Here is a 27,967-nt window from a genome sequence, read left to right on the forward strand (position 1 = left end):
CAGTAGAGCTACTCAGCACTGAATACAGGGATTAAAAAAAACCAACTCTATTATAAAGACTCTTTTAAAAGATTTTTTACCTTGTGTTCTTAGTGTACCAAAATCTAACATTTCAGTTGAGGAATAAATTCCAGGAGCTTGGAAAAAAGAAAAGTCAACAATTATTCTTCATTTTGCCAGAGTAAGCTATACTGAAAACAAAACAACTTTCAATTTCATCAGTTTTCCACTAACCTGTTGTAACTTCAACCTCAACAGGAAGGATGATAAACTCTGTGCTGTCTGAAGCATTAGTCTTTATTCTTATGAAGGCTGTGTGATTATCCGCTTCTCTAGAAGAAAAACTGGCTCTCATCACTCCCTTGGTTTCATAAGGAGGAATTTCCTGACAAGTTAACAGACCATAATGTAGCACAGCTTTTGTAATGTGGCAAAACCACCATATTTTATTGAATTAAATGATACTGACTGAAAGATGGGTATTTTATATAAGTTTAATAAAGAAATGCATTGTAATTAAACCAGTATATACCACACTCCAATTCTGGATAATTTTAAAATGTGAAAAATGTGCTGTTTAGAATTGATGAAATATGACATGTAAAGCGGGCAAACTAAAAGAAGTCAAATAATCTGAAAACAAATTGTCAGTTACAAAATCATCATTAAAAGGTAAAACTAATCTACAAAATCAGTTATTTTTTTAACGTGCTAGTTAGTGGTGCTTGGGTATATAACTCAGTGTTGAAATTTAACCAACAGAAATGTCACCATCAGAGGAAAATACTTTTCCAGAATTCCACAAGAACCTCCATAAATAATAACCAGCAAGGCTTAGACTCTTTCATTGAAACCTAACAATGCAAAACTTCTCAAGCGAATCCACAGTTTACCAACTGCTTTCATGTAAGACAGCACACATTTTCAGTCCTGTAATGAGAGAACATTTATACACTAAAAGGAAGACTTATTAAAAAAAATTTTTTGAGGTATAATCTCTTTCCTGGTTTTAGAACAATATGGCTCCCTGGGGACTGCTGGAATTTCTTCGCTGCACAAATCTTTCAGCTTATTTTAGGAGATCCCTGTGTTCTAGAGCTTAGCGGCCTTCACTTATTTCTACTCTCCTTTTAGTCCCAAAGTAGAAAACGGGTGACTGAAACCCTCTTAGGATTGGAGGGATGGAGCATCCACTCCCCAACTCTAGGGAGTTGACTTGGTCTATGGGGCTTTTTTGATGTACACCAAAACGGGCTGGAGGTGAGATCACAGCCCATTAGCTTTTTCCTCAGTCTAGGTTTGTAGGAATAAGAATTACTGTATCTGTTTTTGCAGCCACTAGGACTGTAAAAACATGACGCTATTCTGTTATTATTCTTGACTATTTAGAAATCTGAATTCTTTTACGTTTATTTATTAGATACAAATTGTATTTCACAGGAAGTTTTTAGTTCTTCTATCTAAAATCATAATATGCAGATTTAATAGTATGAATTTAATCCTCATTGTTCTACAGATGATTTTTGCATCAACCACCGTAATTTCTTTTTTTTTTTTTAAATATATTTTATTGCACTTTAGGTTCTGGGGTACATGTGCAGAACATGCAGGTTGTTGCATAGGTACATACATGGCAATGTGGTTTGCTGCCTCCGTTCCTGACACCTATATCTGGCACTTCTCCCCATGTTATCACTCCCCAACTCCCTACCCAACCCCCCCACTTTCCCTCCCCTAGTCCCCCACCAACAGACCCCCATGAGTGATGCTCCCCTCCCTGTGTCCACAACCACTGTAATTTCAAGGTGAAACATTTTTGTGAAAAGATATAAATGAACTGTCCATTACATATTTCTTTTTGCTAGTGTGTTTCTATATTCCAGGAATTAACCAAATTACTGGCTTGTTGTTTCTAAATGTTCATACTAACATCCTAAAAACGTAATCTCCACATCTCTTCCCCAGTCAAGACTCGTCAGAAAACAGAATAAAGAGGCCGTGTGTGTGTAATAGCAGTTAATAAAGAAAGCCGACCCTCAAAACTTATTCTTGGTGGTGAAGTTTGTGTTCCTCCAAATTACAGATGAGCAGTGATCTGAGCGACGTGGGTACAGAACTGAATTGACCAAAATTGCCTTCTCCCTCTTGGATTAAAGCATGGTAAACATTTTTAAAACTCTCACATGGCAAGAACCTCTACAAATAAGGTTCTCTTACATATTCTTTAATTTGGTTAATAGTTAAATATTCAACAATATTGAAGGTGAACATAGATCACCTTCAAGAAATAAAAATTTTCTTTCTTTCTTTCTTTTTTTTTTTTGAGACAGAGTTTTGTTCTTATTGTTCAGGCTGGAGTGCAATGCATGATCTGGGCTCACTGCAACCTCCGCCTCCCGGGTTCAAACAATTCTCCTGCCTCAGGCCTCTCAAGTAGCTGGGATTACAGACGTGTGCCATCATGTCCAGCTAATTTTGTATTTTTAGTAGAGATAGGGTTTCACCATGTTGGTCAGGCTGGTCTCAAACTCCTGACTTCAGATAATCTGCCCGCCTCAGCCTCCCAAAGCACTGGGATTACAGGCATGATCCACCAGCACCGTACCCTGCCTAGAATTAAAAATTTTATAATCACCACAGATGTCTGACTAGGTTTCCTCTGCAAATCCCATCTCCTTTACCAATAGTGAATCTCAACATTCAATTGCTTACCTTCAAAAACATAATTGATTCTTCCTACTTTTTCTTAATCCTTAAGATTTTTAGAAATGAGTAAACCACATCATAAATTATTAGATTCAGAGACAACTTTACCAACATAATTCTGAGAAACAATAGCTGAAGTTACTTTCTTTCCATGTAGTGGGGTAGAACTCCCACCAATTTTATTCGCTGCCCTTTCCAAAAATTACTACTTATATTCTTTCCTCACTCACTCCTCCAATTTTCATACGTACTTAACATAAATTCATGTTAAGGCAATGATTAAAAGACAAGTCATCCATATTTGCTCAGCCTATAAGGAGTTAAGTATTTTCTAATTTAAGAATAATTGGTTTCATGGGAGCACACACAAGAGAAAACTAGGTTGCAACTCACCCACAGTTTTCTGGTACCTCCTTGTTGACCCGTTGGGAGTTCTAGGTGAAGGTCTCCTCCACTAGAGTACATTTCTACAACCTGGGGCAAAAGAGCACATGATGGTTAAGTTCAAAGTCATATTCTCAAAGCAGGTGTTTTGCTATTACAGAGAAATAATTCTGACATCCTAATTGTTTATCGCAAAAAAATTCAAAAACTTTTAAAGATATAAATGTAGGATATGTTATCATATGACTAAATTCAGTGCTCTGTAAGTGTAAGTAATGGTGGTATTTTGAATTAAAATAAGGTAACTGAAAATTTAACTTAGATACAGTCTAAGTATAATAGCTGCTCCAGAGATCAGAATTTAGAAAGTAACGGGACACTTATTTTTCTTTTTTCCAAAGGGAATCATTTAAAAAAATTACCAAGTTTTAGAAACATGAATTTTGTATTTCTCATAGTAACATAAAGTGGTTCTTTATGCATACATTTATAACAAGATCCAGCAGTGGATGAAATAACTACCATACTTGTGAAATGGTGAAGAATGTAAATATTATTTCGAGATATATACAACAACTCTAATGGAACATGAAAATATTTAGTTTCTACTAGTAGCAAAATCACAGGTACTAATATTTCTGTGGCTTATGCCTATGCTTATGGTTTTTAAAAAACAGCTTATCACTGATGAATAATAAATAATACATATTTAAAGTATACAACTTGATGAATCCTGATGTGTGTTCTGGCATAAAATCATCACTGTAATTAAGATATTAAATATATCCATTATTCCCAAAAGTTTCCTCATGCCTTGTGCAATCCATCAATCCTTCTCTGTCCCTTCCTATTTCTAGGTAACCACTGATCTTCTTGCTCTCTATCACTTCAGACTAGCTCATATTTTCTGGAATTTTATGTAAATGGAATAATACAGTATGTACTCTTGTATCTGGCTTTTGCTCAGTGTAATTATTTTGAGGTCTATCACATTGTTTATGCATTAATAGTTAACTTCTATTTGATTATACTGCAGTTTTTCAATCCACACACTGATGGAACATTTGAGTTGTTTCCAGTGTCTGGCCATTAGAAAGCGGCTGAGGATACTGAGCACAAGTCTTGGTGTGGACATCTGCTTTCCTTTCTTTTGGGTAAATATATAGAAACAAAATGGGTCATAAGGCAGGAGAACTTCCTTTAAAGGTAAGCTAACCCTAGCTCTTAAAAAGAAAATATATTTAATTAACTCAATTAAATTTGGGGTGAAGTATAAGAATGAACTTTCACTTGTTTCATCACAGAAGTTCTCCAGGAGTGAATAAAAAAGGACAGAGAGAAAAACAGCAATTCTTCAGTATAAGCTGAAAGGTTTTTTTTTGTTTTTCTTTTGAGGCAGGGATTGGGGGGTTGCTGACATAAAAATAATGCATTTAGTAAAGACTGACGGGACATAGATTTTCCTTGTATATTATTTCCTCCTGATTTATTACAGTGCTGGTCTATAGTGCTTATTGTACTAATAATAACACCTTAGCTGATAGGATGACTGTACAACTTTTTCTGAAAAACTAGAAAACATTACACATATTATTTCATTAATCTTTCTAGGTATCAAGCAAATAAGCATAATAATGCTTGAAAATGTAAGACTAGATTGGGCACAGTGGCTCACGCCTGTAATCCCAGCACTTTGGGAGGCCAAGGTAGTGGGGATCACCTGAGCCCAGGAGTTGGAGACCAGCCTGGGCAACATAGTGAGACTCTGTCTCTACAAAAAATAAAAACCATTAGCCAGGTGTGGTGGCATGCACCTGTAGTCCCAACTACTCAGGAGACTAAGGTGAGAGGATTGTTTGAGCCTGGGAGGTTAAGGCTGCAGTGAGCCAAGACTGCACCACTGTACTCCAGCCTGGGGTCTGGAAAATAAACAAAGAAACCAAAAACAACCACAGAACATTAAAAGGTCGCCTACTAATAAGAGAGATGATGAATAAAGAAATGGAGACAGAAAAAGTCTAAATTACAAATTCAAAGAAACAATTACATTAAAACTAGGAACCTGACACATTCTTTATTTTTAGTCCAGTGCTATTTGTTCTAATTCAGTATAGTTTAAGAAAAAAATGAAGCCAAACATTATATACAGAATATTTTCTGTGTAAACAAATTCCCACAATAAATGTTTCTGTGCTCACACATACGTATGCACAGAAAAAGGTCTGAATGACACACACATGGTGGCAAAAGTGGTATCCATGAGGAAAGGCTTGGACTGCAGCTGTGCTGTCTATGCAACAGCTATCAGCTACATGTGGTTATTTACATTTAAATTAGCTGAAATAAAGTTTCAGCCACCCAAGCCGAATTCAAGAGCTCAACAGTCACACAGCTAGCAGTCACTGTTTTGAAGAGAGCAGGAAAAGAACTACTGCATCATCGCAGAAAGTTCTGCTGGACAGCTGGACTGGGAAGTAGGAAGTTCAAAGGGATGTTTTTGCTTCACCCATGTTTGAATTGTTAACGTTTTTTTTTCCTGAGATGAACATACCCATGTGTTTATGTTGCATAACCAACAAATTATATGCATTTTTTGCTTTACAATATTTTATTATAATATTGACAAGACTAGTGACACAGAATAACACTAGACAACGAGGTTAAGAGTGTCTTCACCAGGCAAACAATCTATATTTGGTTCTAAGAGAGCAACTTTGGTGTTCCATTTGCTCTCTTGCGTGCTGGTGAAGAGTCTACTGTGGTAAATCTTGAATTAAAATGTTTTAACTGGAAAAAGACTAGATGAATTGAATTCAAAGAGATCACTGTCCTGGGTGGTAGCTTGATAACTCCAAAGGTTGATAAGAAAATGCAGACTGTAAGACAACTCCAGCAATTATAGACTGACCAACATCTGCTGAGTCCTGCAAGCTCCGCCCTTGTGGTGTGGCCAACACAGTGGTTACAGTACACCCTTGGGGCACTCTGTAACAGTCCTTCTACAGCAGTGCGGGGGCAACTCATGCATCAGGGTCTGACAGAGTAAGTAGCCAGGCATAGTGGCTCACGTCACTCATGGGAGGCTGAAGCAGGAGGATTGCTTGGTGCCAGGAGTTCAAGGCTGCAGTGAACCATGATTGTGCCACTGCACTCCAGCTTGAGTGACAGAGAGAGACTCTGTCTTTCTTTCTTTTTTTTTTTTTTTTAAAGGAAAGAAAGCCAGAAGAATTTCTGAGTTTCTTTTTTTTGAGACGGAGTTTCGCTCTTGTTACCCAGGCTGGAGTGCAATGGCGCAATCTCGGCTCACTGCAACCTCCGCCTCCTGGGTTCAGGCAATTCTCCTGCCTCAGCCTCCCGAGTAGCTGGGATTACAGGCACATGCCACCACGCCCAGCTAATTTTTTGTATTTTTAGTAGAGACGGGGTTTCAACATGTTGACCAGGATGGTCTCGATCTCTTGACCTCGTGATCCACCTGCCTCGGCCTCCCAAAGTGCTGGGATTACAGGCTTGAGCCACCGCACCCGGCCGAATTTCTGAGTTTCTATATAGATTTGTAATAACAGCCAAAACAGGAAAAATATACCATTACCTAAAGTATCAAGAGGATGTAAATGACAGAAGGATGTTGAGGACAAGAGGGAATACTTTCCACCTGAAAAGCAGGACATAAGAGCAGTTCTTCTGTGATGAAGTTATCCAGCTACAAAAATTAAAACTGGGGCAGAGTATTTTTATCAGTAGCTATCTTCACCCAGTTGTTGTCAAGTGTTGCTGCTGCTTTCACTTATAATTTCTAAGCAGTTCACTATTAGGCTCTGAACATTTCCTCTAGTTCCTCCTCATTTCCCCTTCCACTGTTTATGTTTATACCAGGGCGGTCTGGGATGACAGCCATTTTAGTTGTCAAAGCCCTATACTTATCACAAAATATAGCATTTTTCTTCTACCGTCATTTCCAAGCTGCTTTAAGTCCTGCAGTGTTGGTCCCAAAGAGCTCTGGAGCCCTGGACTATTCTATAAAGCACTCACATCTACTTTTAACACAGACAACACAACTAGAAGCCACAGAGGCTGCACATGTCACACAGCTAAGTCCCTAGGATGTAAGGTAGAGATTTCAGAAAATCTCTAAAGGAATGACACTAGCCACTGCCACTGTGGAAGAGACAAGGAGCTAGTGAGGAAGAATTTCACACTTGAAAACAATTACTACTAGAAGATTAGGTAAGATAAGAAGTTGAATTTTTAAATAAAAAATAAGTTTGCTTTTAATCATGATCCTATATTACCCTTTCCCTAGATTTTAATTTCTTAGCTGCTATCACCAAAAATTATTTCCAGAAATAAATTTGAACTGCTTTAAAAAACGTGGATGTTGGGCTAGAAGGTGTTTATAGGCAAGAAAAAAAGCAGCCTTGTGTACCTGAAAACCCTTCTTTAATTAAATGCAGAGCTGCCTAAACTGTAACACCAGAGAAGGCACAGTTGTTTTAAAACTGGTTCCAAAAATTCAAAATCCAGTATTTCAAAATTCAGACTACAGCAAGTGGTACTAAAAGTAATAGCCCTCTTCAATACATCAATAAAAGCCTATTATTTTAAATAGTCTTGGAAACTAACAAACTGAGATTTCATGCTAAGCATTAATACCCACCAAAATGAAGCTTATTCAAAATCACCACCATAAACTCACCTGTAAAGGCTCACTGTGAGGATTGTGGATGTTTATTATAGGTGAGAAACTGCTATTCACAGGGACTCTGGCCCCAAGGAATGGCCTCAATCGATATGGATTTGGAACTCCAACACCAAATACCTGTTTCAGTGGAGGAAAAAATAAAATTTTACTTGCTTTTACAATTAACATTTTTAGTTATAATTGACTGATTTGGGGAGACTGGCAAATCTAATTTATATGGAAAAATATTAACAATCCCTTTATTTAAAACAAACCCACAAATGTTGTTTCTGTACGTGATTTGGCTACATACTATGTATGTGAATTTAGAATGATTTCTTTAATATATTAGAAACTGAATAATAGTCCTTCAAGAAGTCATGCAATAGACAACAGAAGAAAATAGGGAGTCAGAAGATTTCCCAACCCCAACCATCAGAAGATGGATCTATGGCCCAGACAACCTCTCAAATGCCAAGCCCAGTCCTAGGTCATTCCCACATGGGATGGCCCTAGGTTGACTAAGAAGGGTAAGCCAGTAATTCAAATGATATTTTTATTAATATATTGCTATTTATTAAGTGTCTATGAAGTGCTAGGCACATATATGAAGTGAACAATTCAATACTAAAAAAATAGATAATGTGCCAGGTCTCATGAAACTTACATCATAGTATTGGAGACAGATTGGATACCAATAAAAAGATTTTTTAAAAATCCCTCTAGCTAGAGTGAATAACAGACGGCTGTAGGGGCAGGGGGAGAATGAAGGGCATTCAGACAACTAATGTGTAATCCAGTGAGAGTGGCCTGGAAGACAGCAGTGGTAGTAAGGAGGAGAGAAATAAACAGACTGGAGATATATTTAGGAGGAAGACTTGGTGCAAGACTAGATGTGGAGAGGCAAAGAAAGAACACAGCTGGCCACTGGGGTCACCTGGAGAACAATGTGATCATGACCTCTGATATTGTCCAGATTGGCTGCCATCACCTAGGTCTGTTGTGGGATGCCACTATAGGGCAATGACCTTCATTTTTATGATGGTCTTTTCATTTACTCAACAAGTGCATGCTAAAAATTGGTATGATCTATCTAGCACTTCAAAATTGCTGAACCAAGCATCAACGGTGTACTGAATGCCTATTAAGCAACCAATAAAGACTTAGTGTACATGGGAGGCATCACACTACCAGACTTCAAACTATACTACAAGCCTAGAGTAATCCAAACAGCATGGTACTGGTACCAAAACAAAGATATAGACCAATGGAACAGAACAGAGGCCTCAGAGGCAACACAACGTATCTACAATCATCCGATCTTTGACAAACCTGACAAAAACAAGCAATGGGGAAAGGATTCCCTGTTTAATACATGGTGTTAGAAAAACTGGCTAGCCATGTGCAGAAAGCAGAAACTGGACCCCTTCCTGACACCTTACACTAAAATTAACTGCAGATGGATGAAAGACTTAAACATAAGACTTAACACCATAAAAACCCTAGAAGAAAATCTAGGTTTTCATTCAGGACCTATGAGAAGGCAAGGGCTTCATGACCAAAACACCAAAAGCATTGGCAACAAAAGCCAAAATAGACTTAAACTCCACAGCTTCTGCACGGCAAAAGAAACAGTCATTAGAGTGAATCGGCAACCAACAGAATGGGAAAAAATTTTTGCAGTCTACCCATCTGACAAAGGGCTGATATCCAGAATTTACAAAGAACTAAAACAGATTTACAAGAAACAAACAAGCCCATTCAAAAGTGAATGAAGGATATGAACGAACACTTTGCAAAAGAAGACATACATGAGACCAACAAACATGAAAAAATGCTCATGATCACTGGTCATTAGAGAGATGCAAATCAAAACCACATTGAGACACCATCTCACACCAGTTAGAATGGCAATCATTAAAAAATCTGGAGACAACAGATGCTGGAAAGGATGTGAAGAAATAGGAACACTTTTACACTGTTGGTGGGAGTGTAACCCACCAACATAGCTCAACCATTGTGGAAGACAGTGTGGCGATTCCTCAAGGACCTGGAAATAGAAATTCCATTTGACGCAGAAATCCCATTACTGGGTATATATCCAAAGGATTATAAATCGTTATAAAACTATAAGGACATATATGCATACAAACGTTCACTGCAGCACAGCGTATGATAGCAAAGACCTGGAACCAACCCAAATGCCCATCGATGATAGACTGGACAGGGAAAATGTGGCACATATACACCATGGAATATTATGCCATCAAAAACGATGAATTCGTGTTCTTTGTAGGGACATGGATGAACCTGGAAACCATCATTCTCAGCAAACTGATGAAAGAACAGAAAATCAAACACCGCATGTTCTCACTTATAGGTGGGTGTTGAATAATGAGAACACATGGACACAGGGAGGGGAGCAACACACACTGGGGTCTGTCGGGGAGAAACAGAGGAGGGACAGCGGGTGGTGGGGAGTTGGGGAGAGATAGCATGGGGAGAAATGCCAGATATAGGTGAAAGGAAGGAAGGCAGCAAATCACACTGCTATGTGTGTACCTATGCAACAATCTTGCATGTTCTTCCCATGTACCCCAAAACATAAAATGCAATTAAAAAAAAAAAGATTTACCGTACATAAGCAGAAGACAAGGTACTTACTGAAAGGGAACACTGACTCTGACCCTTATTTTATATGACGTGTCAGACTTCATGAGTACTGGGGAGGAAGTGTTAAAAAAAAAAAAAAAAAATAGCCCAGGAACCGTAAAGTGATGTGTCAGAGCTAACACTCGAGTTCCATTGGCAGCACAGCACAGTGGTAAAGATTATGGTCTTCAGAGCTGCAAAGACATGAGTTTGAGTCCCCCTCAACAACTTACTAAACAGCATGACTTGGGCAAATTATTTAACCTTTTAAAACTTCAAGAATAACTGTATGTATAACATAGGCAAGAAATGCATGTATAGTAACTGCTGGACATATATGAGCAATTATTTAATTTTTAAAAAATTTTTATTTTTAAATTTTTTATTTGAGATGGAGTCTCACTCTGTTGCCTAGGCTGGTGTGCAGTGGCATGATCTTGGCTCACTGCAACCTCTGCCTCCTGGGTTTAAGCAGTTCTCTGCCTCAGCCTCCCGAGTAGCTGGGATTACAGGTATGTACTACTATGCCCAGCTCATTTTTCTACTTTTAGTAGAGACAGGGTTTCACCATGTTGGTCAGGCTGGTCTTGAATTCCTGACCTTGTGATCCACTCACCTTGGCCTCCCAAAGTGCTGGGATTACAGGTGTGAGCCACCATGCTCAGCAGAGCAATTATTCTTAATAATCTCTCTTTTTCCTCTTTTAGAGATGTGGTCTTGATATGTCACCCAGGGTGGAGTACAGTGGAATAATCATAGTTCATTGTGGCCTTGAACTCTTGGGCTCAAGTGATTCTCCCACTTCAGCCTCCCAAATAGCTGAGGCTACAATTGCTCATCACTGTGCCCAGTTAACTTTTTAAAAATGTTTTTTGTAGAGATGAGATTTTGCTTTGTTGCTCAGACTGGTCTTGAACTCCTGGCTTCAAGTGATCCTCCCACCTTGGCCTCCCAAAGTGCTGGGATTACAAGTGTGAACTACCATACCCAGCCTCAATAATCCTGACATATAAAAATTTTGATTCACAAACAGAATAATGGCTGATATACAAAAAGATTTACTATATGACTCCTATAAACATTAACTTCCTTTAATGACCTAAACCAAAATTCTATGTAAAAATAAGTTTATCCAAAAAGTAAACAATATACTTACTTAAGAAAAGTAAGCATAAATGTTTTAATTTTGACACTATTATCAAGTATGCTTTGTAAGTGTGTAAAAGCAAAAATTAAATTTAAAAAAAATTTTATTTTACTTTAGGTTCTGGGGTACATGTGCAGGTCATGCAGGGTTGTTGCATAGGTGCACATTATAACCAGCATTTCTTCCCATGTTATCCCTCCCCACCCTTCCCACCCTCTGCTGTCCCTCCCCTATCCCCCAACAACTGCCCCCAGTGTGTGATGCTCCTCTCCCTGAGTCCATGTGTTCTCATTGTTCAACACCCACTTATGAATGAGAACATGTGGTCTTTGGTTTTCTGTTCTTGTGTCAGTGTGCTGAGAATAAAGGTTTCAGGATTCATCCAAGTCCCTACAAAGGACACGAACTCATTGTTTTTTATGGCTGCATAGTATTTCACGGTGTATATATGCCACATATTCTTTGTCCAGTCTATCACTGATGGGCATTTGGGTTGGTTCCAGGTCTTTGCAACTGTAAACAGGGCTGCACGTGTCTTTACGGTAGAACAATTTCTAGTTCTTTGGGTATATACCCAGTAATGGCATTGCTGGGTCAAATGGAATTTCTACTTCTAGATCCTTGAGAAATTGCCACACTGTCTTCCACAATGGTTGAACATTCCCACCAACTGTGTAAGAGTATTCTTACAGTTTCTCCACATCCTCTCCAGCGTCTGATTGTTCACCATTCTTTTGCCAATCAATCTTACATTAAAACTTTAACTGCTGCTTTAAAATCACCCGTTCAGTCTGATTTGAACAGAGATATTCACCCTAAGTATAAAAATGCTCTAAGTCTAAACGCCTACGTTTTCTATTATCCTCTGAGTTCCTGAAGCAAGTTCTTAAAAGGCTGTCATATGATAAGACAGAGAAAATGATTATATTATATAAAATAACTTTTAATTCTGGTTCTTACCTGGTAAGTAAATACCCCATGATTAGATGTATTAATAAATAAAGTATTTTCTACATTTCCTACTACTCTTGCAAGAAAAACTACATCAAATGACGTATTTCCTCCTGGAAGAATTTTCTGAAAAAGAAAATAAATAAAGTTAAATGCATAACAAGAAAAAAATTATACAGTTCAAGTTCCTTAAACAAGTATTTTAGAATCATTTCCATAAACTAGTTTATTTTCCTTTAAAAGTTTAAGCTTTAAATTAGCAATGGAAAATACTTAAAAAGATGTCTTTCATATTGAATGTCTACAGTCACATATCCTTGTACATTACCAGCCACAGCCTTGTACAACAGATGGTTTCTCTGGATTCTGTTCATTTAACAATCACTAGGCTGTCATGAAGTACCTAATTACAGGCTGTTCCATGATCGGACAATCAGATAGGAGTTGCACTGAAGCTGAGCTTTTCACATAGATATACTACTGTACTACCAAGCAGTGACTTGTTTTAGTCCAAAGAATAAGCCCAGGCCTCAGCCTTCTTAAATCTGCCTCCCATCCACACAAGGCACAAAATGTCCCAACAACTTAAATTAGGAAAGAAAGCAGGGGTGAACGTATGTGCAGGAACTCACTCCTGTTACGTTCTGCAGATTTAGAATGTTACCGTAGTTAGTAAAATAAAACGTTACTACTGCAAAACAATAGGGCTACTCCATGTTCAAGAGACTGAAATTGTTGTTCTGCCCTGTAACAAAGCCTTAATATGCATGTTAATATGTAAAGCCATCAACCTCTCTCATTCTGCCTCTATGGCTAGAACTTTAAAATGCTACCTAAATTACATCTCAAAATACAAGATAGTGAGACTCTGGCGTCACCTTAGTCTGAAGAAAGCTAGAGAGCGTATGTCTCCTACATTACTACCAACAAAAGAATAATTTACAAGTTCTAAATTATTGTAATTATTCTTTTGTTGTATTATATTACAGTAATGTAGTGCAAAAAAAGAATAATTATAATAATTCATAACTTTTCTTGAACCCACAATCTCACAGAGTGAGATTATCAATTAGCCCAAAATTGTAGGAAAGACAAACACTTCCAAGGACAGACGGAATGTGAATACTGGCTCACCCATGGCAGAAAAGGGAAGAAGATGAAGCTATCAGACAGGAGCATCAGCTAGAAATGCAGCTAACATGTTTACATATTGCTAGAGGCTGTGTGAACTAGCACATAAATCCTGGAAGCTGTAGACACTGAGTGCTATTCACAGCTGAGCCAGAAATTAGTAACAGAAAGACATCTGGCAAATTCTTGAATAGTTTGAAATTAAACAGCCTACTTCTAAAATAAGCCGCTGGTGAAATAAGTAGTAACAAGAGAAATTATAAAATATTTTGAATTGATTGGAAATGAAAACATATTATATTCCATAGGCTACAGTTAAAGCAGTATTTGGAGGAAAATTTATAGCATTACATGTTTATTTTGAACAAAAATGTTTCACATCAATAATCTACGTTTGTTTTGAAACACTAGAAAAAGAATAAATTAAATCCAGAATAAGCAAAATGAAGGATAAGAGTAAAAATTAATACAGAGTGACCGTGATAAAAAGGGAAAAGTCAAAAACATAAGGAACTAAAATGTGGACGTCATTGCACATCCTTTATACATAACAAGAATGATAAAGGAGTATTACAAGCAACTTTATGCTCATAAATTTAGCAGCTAGGAGAAATGGACAGATTCTTTGACAGTCTGCTAGATGTGACACAATCTGCCAAAGCTCACTCAAACAGAAACAGTCCAACACACAGTTAAAATTTGATTTGTGGTTTAAAATCTTCCCACAAAGAAAATCCCAAGCTTAAATGATTTCACTGGTGGAAGAGAATTCTCTACCAACCATTTAAGAAAGAAATAACACTGGCTGGGTGCAGTGGCTCACGCCTGTAATCCCAGCACTTTGGGAGGCTGAGGCAGGCGGATCACAAAGTCAGGAGTTCAGGACCAGCCTGACCAACATGGTAAAACCCTGTCTCTACTAAAAATAGAAAAATTAGCTGGGTGTAGTGGCACACACCTGCAGTCCCAGCTACTTGGGAGGATGAGGTAGGAGAATCGCTGGAAAGCGGAGGTTGCAGTGAGCTGAGATCGTGCCACTGCACTCCAGCCTGGCAACAGAGTGAGACTCCATCAAAAAAAGAAGGGAGAAGGGAAGGGAAAAAACAAACCTACATTACATGAACTTTCCAACATACAGGAGAGAACATTCCTAATTCAGCATTACTCTGATATCAAGACCACACAAAGACTTGAAAACTATAGGCCAATATCCTTCATAAAGACAGAAACACAACTTTCTACAAAATACTGGCAAACTGAATTGAGGCAAGATATAAAATAGATAACACATCATGACCAAGTAATTTTTATCTTAGAAATGCAATTCTAGTTCAACATTCAAAAAAATCAAATCAATGCAATTTACTTATCAACAAAGAAAAAGCACAAACTTATCTCCATAGCAGCATATAATAAGTTGACAAAATTTAATATTGATTCATGACTAAAAATCTCAGTAAACCAAGTCAACAGAAGAGAACTCCCTCAACATTATAAAGAATATCTACAAAAACCCTAGAAGAAGCATGTCCATCCTGAAGCCCAGGACAGTTCTGAATTAGGCCCAACACAAATTTGTAAACTTTTTTTAAAAAACATTAAGATTTTTTTGTGCTTTTTAAAAATTATTATTTAAAGCTCATCAGCTATTATTAGTGTATTTTATGTGTGGCCCAAGACAATTCTTCTTCTTCCAATGCGGCCCAGGGAAGCCAAAAGATTGGATGCTCCTGTCCTAGGAGCTACCATAGTATTTAATGGTGAATGACCGAATGCTTTTCCTCCAAAATTTAAAATAAGGCAGGGATACCCTCTCTTATGACAGCTATCTAACACTGTATTAGAAGTGCAAAAAGGGCCAGGTGCAGTGGCTCATGCCTGTAATCCCAGCACTTTGGGAGGCCGAGGCGGGTGGATTATGAGGTCAAGAGATCAAGATCAACCTGTCCAACATGGCGAAACCCTGTCTCTACTAAAAATGCAAAAATTAGCTGGGCATGGTGGCGCGCGCCTGTAGTCCCAGCTACTCGGGAGGCTGAGGCAGGAAAATCACTCGAACCTGGGAGGTGGAGGTTGCGGTGATCGCACCACTGCACACTCCAGCCTGGTGACAGAATGAGACTCTGTCTCGAAAAAAAAAAAAAAAAGAAGTGCAAAGCGGCACGAAAAATAAATAAAAGGCATTACACATCAGTACAGAAGAAAAAATATGTTTTTACTCAGATAACATGCCTTATTATATAGAGAATTTCTAAAAATATCTATAAAAATGCTCCTAAAACTAAGAAAAGAGTTTAACAAAGTCATGGGAATCAAGGTCAACATCAAATGATCAATTGTATCTCCATATACTAGTAATGAACAACTGGAATTCTAATATTTAAAAAGTACCACTTAGAATAACACACATACAAAGAAATACTGAGGTATAAATCTAACAATGTGCAAGTTCTTTAAGCTGAAAACTATTAAACACTACTAAAAGTAACCAAAGAAGACAAATAAATGGAGATACTGTGTTGATGGGTTAGAAGACTCAATATTAGATATAGTTCTCCTGAAATGGATTTATATATCCAATGAAGTGCAATCAAAATTTCAGTCTAAGGAGAAGTAACAATTAAATGCAATGTGAAATAAGATCCTAAAACAGAAAAAGTAATACATCGATAGAAAAACCGATGAAATTCATGTAAGTTCTTTAGTTAATGGTATTGTACCAATGCTAGTTTCCTGGTTTGAAAATTGTACTATGATTGTATAAGATGTTAACATTAGAAGAATGTTAGAATGAGGAGTATAACGTCAGAAAAATATACTATGATGATATAAGAATGTACTATAATATTATATTATATATTAATGTACTATGATTATATAAGATGTTAACATTGGGCTGGGCATGGTGGCTCATGCCTGTAATCCCAGCACTTTGGGAGCCCAAGGAGGGCGGATCATGAGGTTAAGAGATTGAGACCATCCTGGCCAACATGGTGAAACCCCATCTCTACTAAAATACAAAAAATTAACTGGGCGTGGTGGTGGGCACCTGTGGTCCCAGAAGAATCCTTTGAACCCGACAGGCGGAGGTTGCAGTGAGCCGAGATTGTGCCACTGCACTTCAGCCTGGCAACTGAGTGACACTCCATCTCAAAAAAAAAAAAAAAAAAATTAACATTAGAAGAATGTTAGAGTGAGGAATATATGGAGAATATTACTTTTCTGTACATTTAAAGTTAATTTAAAAGAACATTATAAAAAATCCCCAATCTCTTTTTTAAAGAACCTGACAGCCTGATTCTAAAATTTAGATGCTAAAGAAAGGAAGTAAGAAAAGCCAAAGCAATTCTGAAAATCAAAACCAGAGGATTCATAATATCTAAGAATTAATATAAAGCCACAGTTAGCAAAACAGTATGGACTGGTGAAAGGATACGTATTTCAGAGTCTATTAGATATGTGTTAGAACACAGTGAAGAGTTGAAAACCAGACTCACACACATGAGGTTAACTGACTTTCAACAAAAATACAATGGGATTTCAATGAAAAAGAATAGTCTTTTTTAACCAATAGTTGAGGAGCAAATGAATATCCATATATAAAACAAATCAGAACAATCCTCAATCCCTATTTCATGTCATAAACAAATAGCAGCTAAAAATGGACCATAGATCTAAATGCAAAACGTAAAACTACTATGGCTGTCCCTTAGTATCGGTGGGATTGGTTCCAGGACTTCATGCAGATACCAACATCTGCGGATGCTGAAGTCTCTGCTGTAAAACAATGTAGCATTTGCATATAACCTATGCCTATCCTCCTGAATATGCATGTATCATCCTGGGGATTATATTTTAAATAATCTTGACATTACCTGTAATACTCAATACAATGTAAATGCTATGTAAATAGTTGTTATCCTGTATTATTTGTCTGAACATCCACAGACAAGAAAAAAGTCTTGTTCAGTACAGTAGCACTATTTTTTTCCTCTAATAGTTTTGACTTGTGGTTGACTGGATCCATGGACCAGAAGCCCACGGATACAGAGGGCCAGCTGTACTTCTAGGAAAAAAAACTGGAGACAATATTTGTGTATTTCCTAGCTACAACTCCCAAAGCATGACCCATAAAAGAACAATTTGATAAACTGGACTCCATGAAAATTACAAACTTCTGCTCTTTTAAAGATTACATAAAAAGAGTGAAAAGCCATGACACAAAATGGAAGAAAAGGCTGATAAATAACATATCTCAAGAAGAACTTGTATACTGAACATAGAAGAAGTCTGAGGAACTCAATGAGAAAACAAACAACTTAAACAGGCAAAAGAACTGAACAGACTCTTCACCAAGGAAAACATATGGATGACAAAGAGATGCTTAACATCAACTGTCACAGGGGAACGCAAATTAAAATAAAAATGGCCTAACACCGTACACCTATCTGAATGCCTTGCATCACAAAAAAACCCAAACCTCGCAATACAGAGTGTTAATCAGGATGTGGAACAACTGAAACTCTCATATGTTTTTCATGGGAATATAAACTGGTACAGTCGTTATAAAAAAACTGTTAAAATCTGTATGTAAATATTTACGGTGGGTTTATTTATAATAACTCCACACTGGAAACAACCCAAAAGTCTTCAACTGGTGAATGAATAAACATACAGTGACACTTCCAGCCAGTGAAACACTATTCCATAATAAGGTGGTATAAAGAACTGCCATAGCCCATTACACCAACCAATATGAAATGTATTATGCTGAAAGAAAGAAGTCAGACTAAAAATGCTATATGCTACAAGGTTCCACTAACATAATCTTCTGGAATAAGCTACATTCACTGGTTTGAGTTAACCAAGTTGTTGATTACATGACCTTATGGGTTTGTCAAAACTCAGAACTGTATACTAAAAGGGGGAATTTTACTGCAAGTATACTGTAATTTAAAAACAAATACATGTAAAATATATATTAAACATATATATATAATGTATGTTTATATATATGTACATGTGTATATATATATACATATGTGTATATGTATATGTGTATATAAATACACACACACACACACACACACACACACACTTCAATTCAGCTGACTGCAACTTTGTCCTTCTAGTTGCTTAGGACAAAACTCTAGAGTCAATTGTGACCCTTCTCTTTCTCTCAAATATATATGTATACATATATTTATGTATTTGCTTTTTACTGTTTTGGATGAATCCGCAAGGGTTGTGGACTCTCTGAAGCATATTTTAGCCTGGACCTTTTTTAATAAAGGTCTCAGTGTACATTTTCCCTTGGAGCAAAAACAAGTAATTGAGTATTTAGGTTTAACTCCTGGTGGCCAAGATTAAAGCCAAATTAACTTTAAAACAACAAAATCTTGAAATGAAGTGGATAATATCACTGAGTTCAGGCAGTACACCCACACTTTTTATTGTTGTGAATTCCACAGAATCATATGACTGGTCACCCTTCTATCACCTTCCTAACTCCCTCTGACAATGTAAGGATTCACAGAACTGACACTGAGAGACACGGAAAGGACTCTCGGCAATATGGGAAAAAACCCCATAATATCATTTTCCCATCTAAGATGCCAGTGCTTGTAATACAGATGTTTTATACCATATCAAGAATAAAAAGACGAGAGTGTTTAAAAAAAATGCAGACCTAATCATGTAAAACAAGGAGTGAGGATGACAAGCAAAAACCCAACCCATAGAAAAGGGCAGTGAAGAAAACTTACGTGACTCATTCTGGACACTGCAGGAAGGGAGAAAACTAACTTATTCTTAGAATTTGCACTATGTAACAGTACTTATGCAACTGTACGGTCTGAATACATTTCCGTGGTCCAAAAAAACCTCCAGCAGAAAATTTAATGTTTCCTTGGTAGTGCTGAGACCACCAGTGCCATTCTCTGTGGAAAAACATACCCTTAATCCAGGATGACAGTGAGTATAAGGTGCCCTTGCCTGTAATATGTGCCCCAATTTCTGATATAAAAAATGTGAAAAAAAATTTAACTGTGTAACAAACCTGCACATCCTGCATATATACTCCTGAACTTAAAAGTTGAAGGAAAAAAATAACAGCAAATTAGTACAATGAATGCTGTTTATCTACCTAAAAAAATATCTAAAATGTTCTCTAAAAAAATGTGAAAAAAGTTTTAGAATTATGGTATTCCTATCCAAGAACAGTTGTAGTGTCAGTGAAGAGATTCATAAGGCCTATGTTTATTACTGAAAATGTACCCAGAGGAAAATGGTTTCCTTGAAAGTTTTTGGCTAGGTGTGGTGGCTTACGCCTGTAATCCCAGCACTTTGGGAGGCCGAACTGGGTGGATAACGAGGTCAGGAGATCAAGACCATCCTGGCTAGCATGATGAAACCCTGTCTCTACTAAAAATATAAAAAATTAGCTGGGCATGGTGGCAGGTGCCTATAGTCCCAGCTACTTGGGAAGCCGAGATTGTGCCACTGTACTCCAGCCTGGGCAACAGAGCAAGACTGTCTCAAAAATAAATAAACAAAATTTTTATGAAAACTTAATTTTATTTAAAAATGTCTATATTCAAACAATACCCTTTTAAGGCCCATCCAAACTCCAAAGAGTTAGGAAAATCAACATGGAATGTTTAATTTTTAGTGCAGCTTTCTGCTGCTATTGGAACTGGATATCTAGTATGTAGCTGAGATCTGAGTTTCTAGTAATACCACTAAGAAACTGTAATTTTCCCAAGTCAGCTTTGTACCACAGCTCGGTCCCTGGGCTTTTTCCTTCCTTGGTGATCTCATCCAGATCCATGGCTTCATATCTACACTAGTGACTACTAAATTTCTATTTCTAGTCCAGTCCTTTCCCTCATATACCAAACTCAAATATTAACTGCCTACTTGCCACTTCCTCTTGGATATCTAGGAGATACCTGAAATCGAACATGTCCAAATTGAACTACTGATTGTATCTCCGAAACTTACTCTACCCTCTGCCTTCTTCAATTCAGCGGACTGCAACTCTGTCCTTCCAGTTGCTCAGTACAAAACTCTATCAATTTTGACCCTTTTCTTTCTCTCAGCCCCATATCAGGAAATCCTGTTGGGTGTATCTTCAAAACACACAGGCATATCTCATTTTATTGTGCTTCGCTGTACTGCACTTTGCAGGTTGTGCAGTTTTTTGTTTGACAAATTAAGAGTTTGTAGCAACCATGCAAGCAAGTCTACCAGTGCCACCCTTCCAACAGCAAGTACTCACCTTCTATCTCTGTGTCACATTTTGGTGATCTTGCAGTATTTACAAGTTGTTTATTATTATTGTATCTGCATGGTGATCTGTGATCTTTGATGTTGCTACTGAAATCATTTTGGGTCACCACAAATTGTGGCCATATAAGATGGTAAGCTTAAATTGAAAAATGTTATGTGTGTTCTCATTGCTCCACCAAATGCTGTTCTCCCAACTCCCTTCCTCTCCCTCAAGCTTCCCTATTCCTGAGACACAATAATACTACAATTAGGCCAATTAGTAGCCCTACAATGGCTTGTAAGTGTTCGAGTGAAAGAAGACTTGAACATCTCTCACTTCAAACCAAAAGCTGGAAATGATAAGGTTAGTGAGGAAGACATGCTGAAAGCTGAGAGAGGCTCAACGCAAGGTCTTTAGTGCCAAACAGACAAGCTGTGAATGCAAAGGAAAAGTTGTTGAAGTTAAAAATGCTACTCCAGCGAACACACACGATAAAGAAGCAAAACAGCTTTATTGCAGATAGGCAGAAAGCTTTAGTGGTCTGGATGGAAGAGCTAAGCAGGCACAGCATTCTTTTTTTTTAATTTTTATTTTTGAGACAGAGTTTTGCTCATTGCTGAGGCTGGAGTGCAACAGCATGGTCTTGGCTCACTGCAATCTCCACCTTCTGGGTTCAAGCGATTCTTGTGCTTCCACCTTCCAAGTAGCTGGGATTACAGGCATGCATCACCACTCCTGGCTAATTTTTGTATTTTTAGTAGAGATGGGGTTTCACCATATTGGCCAGGCTGGTCTTGAACTCCTGATCTCAGGTGACCCAACTGCCTCCACCTGCCAAGGTGCTGGGACTCCAGGCATGAGATACCACGCCTTGCTTTGTCACAGCATTCTCTTAAGCCAAAGCCTAATCCAGAGCAAGGCCCTGACTCTCTCTAATTCTATGAAGACTGAGACAGGGGAGGAAGCTACAGAGTAAGCTGGAAGCTAAAAGAGATTGATTTATGAAGTTTAAGAAAAGAAGCCAATTCTATCACATTAAAGTGCAAGGTGAAGCATTAAATGCTGATGTACAAGTTGTAGCAAGTTATCCAGAAGATCTAGCTAAGATCACTGATGAACATGGCCACACTGAATTAAGATTTTCCATGTAGATGAAATTGCCATCTAGAAGATGCCATCTAGAGAGAAGTCAGTACCTGGCTTCAAAGCTTTAAAGGACAGGCTGACTCTCTTATTAGGGACTAATGCAGCTGGTGATTTTAAGTTGAAGTCAGCACTCATCTGCCATTCTGAAAATTCTAGACACCTTAAGAATTAGCCTAAATCTACTCTGCCTGTGGGGCATAAATGCACGACAAAGCTTAGATAACAGCACATCTATTTATAACATGGTTTACCGAGTATTTAAAACCCACGGTTGAGACCTACTGCTCAGAAAAAAAGATTTCTTTCCAAATATTACTGCTCATTGACAAGCCAATTGTTCACCCAAGAGCTCTGGTGAAAATGTACAAGGAGATGCATGTTGTTTTCATGCCTGCTAATACAAGATCCATTCTGCAGCCAAGTATCAAGGAGTAATTTTAAGTTACAAGTCTTATTATTTAAGAAATACATTTCTTAAGGCTACAGTTGCCACAGAGGGTGATTCCTCTGATGGATCTGGGCAAAGTCCATTGAAAACCTCCTAGAGGAGCCACTATTCTAAATGCCATTAAGAACATTTGTAGCTGGGCACAGTGGCTCATGTCTGTAATTCCAACACTTTAGGAGACTGAGGTGGGTGGATCACCTGAGGTCAGGAGTTAGAGACCAGCCTGTTCAACATGATGAAACCCTGTCTCTACTAAAAATACAAAACAGAAAAAAAAAAAAAACTAGCTGGACGTGATGGCATGGGCCTATAATCCCAGCTAGTCAGGAGGCTGAGGCAGGAGAACTGCTTGAATCTGGGAGGCAGAGGTTGTAGTAAGCTGAGATTGTGCCAGTGCACTACAACCTGGGTGACTGGAGTGCACTCTGACTCAAAAAACAAAAAACAACAAAAAAAAACCCAACCAAAAAAACAAAAAACCCCACCACATTTGTGATTCATGGAAGAAGGAGGTTAAAATGGCAATGTTAACAGGAGATTGGAAGAAGTTAATTCCAACCCTCATGGATGACTTTGTAAGGTTCAATATTTCAGTGGAGAAGTTACTGCAGATGCGGTAGAAACAGCAAGAGAACAAGAATTAGAAGTGGCATCTGTAGATGTGAATAAAACTTGAACGGAAGAGGAGTTGCTTCTTAGGGATGAGCCAAAAAAAGTGACTTCTTCAGATGAAATCTACTCCTAGTAAAGATGCTGTGAACATGCTGACATGACAGCAAAGAATTTAGAATACTACATAAACTTAGAGGCAGGGTTTGAAAGGATTGACTCCAATTTTGAAAGAAGTTCTACTGTGGGTAAAATACTATGAAACAGCATTGCACACTACAGAGAAATCTTTTGCGAAAAGATCAATCAATGGATGTGGCGAACTTCATTGTTGTCTTATTTTAAGCAGTTGTCATGGCCATCCCACCTTACAGCAACCACCACCTTGATCAGTCAGTGGCTGTCAACACTGAGGCAAGGCCCTATACTAGCAAAAAGATTATGATTTGCATAAGGCTGACATGATCCGTTAGAAGTTTTAAATTTTTAATTAATTAATTATTATTTTAAAATGTACCTCTAGAAGATCATTTCAGCGACTGTTAGCAGTTTTTAGCAATAAAGTATTTTTAAAATTAAGGTATGTACATTCTTTTTTTGCGATAGTGTCTTGGTCTGGTGCCTTGGGTAGAGTGCAGTGTGTGATCTTGGCTCACTGCAACCTCCACCTCTTGGGTTCCAGTGATTCTTCTGCCTCAGCCTCCCGAGTAGCTGGGATTATAGGTGCCCGCCACCGTGTCCGGTTAATCTTTGTATTTTTGGTAGAGACGATGTTTCATCTTCTTGGCCAGGCTGGTCTTGAACTCCTGGCCTTGTGATACACTCACCTCGGCCTCCCAAAGTGCTGGGATTACAGGCGTGAGCCACCACGCCTGGCCAGGTATGTACGTTTTTTAGACACAATGGTATTGCACTTAATAGGCCACAGTACAGTATAAACATAACTTTTACATATACAGGGAAAGCAAAAAATTCTGTGACTGGCTTAATACAGTGGTCTAGAACTGAACCTGCAATATCTCCAAGGTATCCCAAGTCCACCTCCTTTCTTCACCTCTTCCATGTACCACTCTAGTCAGAGTAATTTATCTTCTTACCCTGGAGTATGGCAACAGCCAATGTGACTGGTGTCCCTTGTTCTATTTTTGATGAATGAAGATCCTTTTAAAACCTAAGCTATGCTGTAATTCTTCTCTTTAAAACCCTTTGATGGCTTTCCACGTCAAGCAGGAAAGAGTCAAGTCAAGTCAGTTTGTAAGGCCCTTCACGGTCTGCCCCCTTACTTCTCCTCTCACCCGTACTCACTCTGGTCTAGCTGTCTTTGCACAACAGGCCTGCTTCCAACAATAGAGCCTTTGTACCACTTGGTTCTTCTGTCTAGAATGCTCTTCTTCCACATATTTCAGTTTCCTCCACATCGTCCTCCTACCTCACCCTCTTTGAGTCTTTGTTCAAATTTTACCTTCTGAAAAAAGCCTACCCCGACCACCATATTTAAAATGGCATCACCTTCCCTGTGAACTCCTAAGCTTCTGATCCTATACTCTTTTTCTGACCTTGTATCATCTTCTAAGATCTTATAAAATCTACTTATTTATCAAGCTTGCCTTCCCTCTGCTGCTGACTTTACCCAACCCCCTCCACAAGGTATATATGATAAGCACCTCTGTTTTCACTGACAAAAACTAAGTGCCTGGCACTTAAGTAGACACTTAATAAGTATTTGTTAAATTAATTTCTTATTTCCACATAGGTGGAGTGGAAAAACTATTTTATTTTACATTTCTTAAGTGTTTTGAACTGCAAAAGTAACAAGTACTTATTTTACTTAGTGATACAGTGCTAAGATGACTGAATAAAAAGTTGATAACCTCAAACTTCCACCATTCTCACCTTTCTCGGGTTAACCAGTTAATCTGGCAAATCTACTTGTGCTTTATTTATTCCAGCTCTTATTAATATACCCAAATAAATATACACAGACTTTTTGCTTTTTATAAAAATGGTATTATATGCCAGGCATGGTAGCTCAAGCCTATAATTCCAGCACTTTGGGAGGCCAAGGCAGGCGGACTGCTTGAGGCTGCACATTTGAGACCAGCCTGGCCAACATGGCAAAACCCCATCTCTACTAAAAAATACAAAAAATTAGCCAGACATGGTGGCAGGCACCTGTAGTTCTAGCTACTAGGGAGGCTGAGGCACAAGAATGGCTTGAACCCAGGAGGCAGAGGTTGCAGTGAGCTGAGATCATGCCACTGCATTCCAGCCTGGGTGACAGAGTGAGACCCTGTCTCAAAAAAAAAGATATTTTATTTTACTTTACAATATGCTTTTCTTACATATTAGCATGTCAGGTATATTATTTCAGATCAACAGACAGAGACCTATTTCATTCTCTTTATTATCTGCATAATATTCCATACTACCGCTACATCACATTTTGTTCAATTCCCAGTAATGTCATGGAATCAAAGTTTAACCTAAAATGGAATAATGTCCTTCTACATCTAATTAAAATGATCATTAATATTTATTAGTGCCCTTCAACCCATAAGAGACTTCATTAAGTATACTGAAATAAGTGAACTATAACATTTTAATTTTAGTCACAGACTGAAACAAAGTTTATCCTAATCTTCAGTTTATCTGAAAATTTAATCAATCAAAAGGTTCTAATTAATAAAGAAAACATTTTTGTTTCCTACTGTGTGTAAGGCACCCCATTTCCACAAGTCAAGGAACCAAAATTGGTTCCTTGTATAGAATATTGTTATAAAAATCAATATTTTTCTGATGTAAAATACATGTTGCGTATTTTATGGACCATATACAATATGGCCATGAAAAAGGAATGGCCTAAAATGCAGTCTTACTATTATGTAATTTTTAATTATAATTAGTTAAATATATTCAATTAACAGATACTTACACAAACTTATATACAGAGAAATAAATTTTCATATAACCAAACCTCTTACCTCTCTTATCATTCCTATTCTTTTTAATTTTCAGGTGGTCTTAAAATAAAAACTTTAACAAAACTACTTGCATGTGTGTGTTAAAATACAATTATGTAAAACTTGGTTTGAATAATAATTTAAAAATAGTAATTATCTTTTCTGTATTTTCTACTTTTTGGTTAATGTAGAGATGTTAACAGTAAACAACTAAAAACTCCGAGTTATAGACAGTTTTACTGTCAAAGAAATAAGACCTGACCAGGAATTCTGATCATACCTGATCTGATCTGATCTGATCAGGCAGAGTTAGAATAAATGTAAAGATTTTGCTCTCCTCCACATAAGAAACTCTATTCATCTTTCCCCAAGGCTCTTATTACTGGCATAAAGCTGAAGTAGAGAGGAAAAAGGTTATTTCTTCCCCCAAGAGTTCATTCCATCTCTCCCCTTTACCTCTTGAGCGTCTGCAGTCAGTGTCTTACTGTGGTGGGGGGGGTGGGGTGGGAAATATATATATATATAAAGGTCCCTGGGAGAGTCTAGTTCAGAAATGTCAAGTTAGTAGCCTTTAGCTTATGTTGTTTGGCCCATACTGTCTTTCTAAAACTAAACTGATTTTCAATGTATGAAGACTGGAAGATACATGAGAATTCTTATTTCTGACATTTGGGAAATCAGCAGAACTGCACATGGGCTTACACTCCCAACATGGTAACCACTGCCTGAAGCTCAGTGGAAGTGGATCTCTTTGAATGGTCACATGTTCTCTAGGGTACTCCCCTCATCCCACTTCGCTTGTTTCTCCCATTTATATTGTTTACCTAGCCCAGTAAGAATTTGTTTGCAACTCTTGTTCTAGTCTCTGTATCATGATAGCAATGAAAAAAGTAAAAACCCTGGCCTTTAACACAGGTGAAACTTGGAGTGTTCAGAAACAACAAAATATAGCTTGACTTAGCAAAAAGCTAACAAGTTAGAAATAAAATGTACAGTGCAGTTGTGAACTATTTTTGAACCGACTGCATTTTTACTTCACAATTTTGCCCTTTAACTCAATATGTGTCTGCATACTGATAATGCCTGAAAGCTGGATGGTTTCATTATAAATACATCTCTCTATAGAAGCTGTCAGGTACAAGCCACTCACTGAAGTGTAATATGATACAAATCACTGGGGATGCTAACAGAACACCTACACCTTCACCTTGGCTTCTGCCACTCACTGCATGACTGGGGAAGATCTCTCTCGAGCTCGGCCTGTGTATACACAGGTCCCGGCCAGCATTAGAATTATATTACTGCAGACTATTATCAATAGCACATCTATAAAAAGTGTGAAAGTATCTTTTAGTTAATAAAGAATAACTAACTCGAGGGAAAGCTATTTTAAGAAATAATTTAGAAAAGGGATATTTCTACAAGAATCACAAAAAATTAAACAGTACCAAAATAATATGCTGATTTATCAGTTCCTTGTTTATAAAATACCTTTAAATGAAAAAGTTATGCTTTGTTTTTACTCTAAAGTAAACGTATGATGAAACAGGACTTTAGAAAGGAGAAATGTAAACATCAAATAATTGACATAAAAATACAGCAACCAATATTTTATATGTTTAAAATGGTTTCTTCTTTGTCACTCAGTCACATCCCTTCAAAGGAGTCACTGAAAACCCTGGGAAGATGTAATTCAGCCCCATTCATTTTCTTCCCTCTCATCTTTGCTATTTTGTTAATTATTTTGGAAACCTATATGCTAAAGCTTTAGGTATTCTCTCAAATTTAAAATGTACTTAAGATACCATTTTTTGGGGGAGGGGGTCAGAAAAAAAGTTTTTAATAAGTTTACATTCTTCCTACAAAAATTACAAATAAAATT

General features: G+C 37.6%; 1 protein-coding gene across 6 annotated transcripts in view; it reads right to left on the minus strand.

Annotated features, from left to right (window-relative positions):
* The window catches only part of TMEM131 (transmembrane protein 131), a 247,039-nt gene that overhangs the window by 67,121 nt on the left and 151,951 nt on the right, over positions 1–27,967 (minus strand). For 5 of the 6 annotated variants that reach the window (XR_013526314.1, XM_008980096.5, XM_002757394.5 and 2 more), the window contains 5 exons: positions 12,531–12,647; positions 7,787–7,909; positions 3,100–3,180; positions 235–385; positions 81–137 (listed from right to left, as the gene is read on the minus strand). Coding sequence is in view for 5 of the 6 variants with exons in the window: in XM_008980096.5 (XP_008978344.2) it covers positions 81–137; positions 235–385; positions 3,100–3,180; positions 7,787–7,909; positions 12,531–12,647 (529 nt within the window). In the remaining variant the exon portion in view is untranslated. The remainder of the gene's footprint in view (positions 1–80; positions 138–234; positions 386–3,099; positions 3,181–7,786; positions 7,910–12,530; positions 12,648–27,967) is intronic. The other variant, XM_017964076.4, reaches the window with a different exon arrangement.

This window comes from Callithrix jacchus, chromosome 14 (assembly GCF_049354715.1).
Source record: "Callithrix jacchus isolate 240 chromosome 14, calJac240_pri, whole genome shotgun sequence".
Taxonomy (NCBI): domain Eukaryota; kingdom Metazoa; phylum Chordata; class Mammalia; order Primates; family Cebidae; genus Callithrix; species Callithrix jacchus.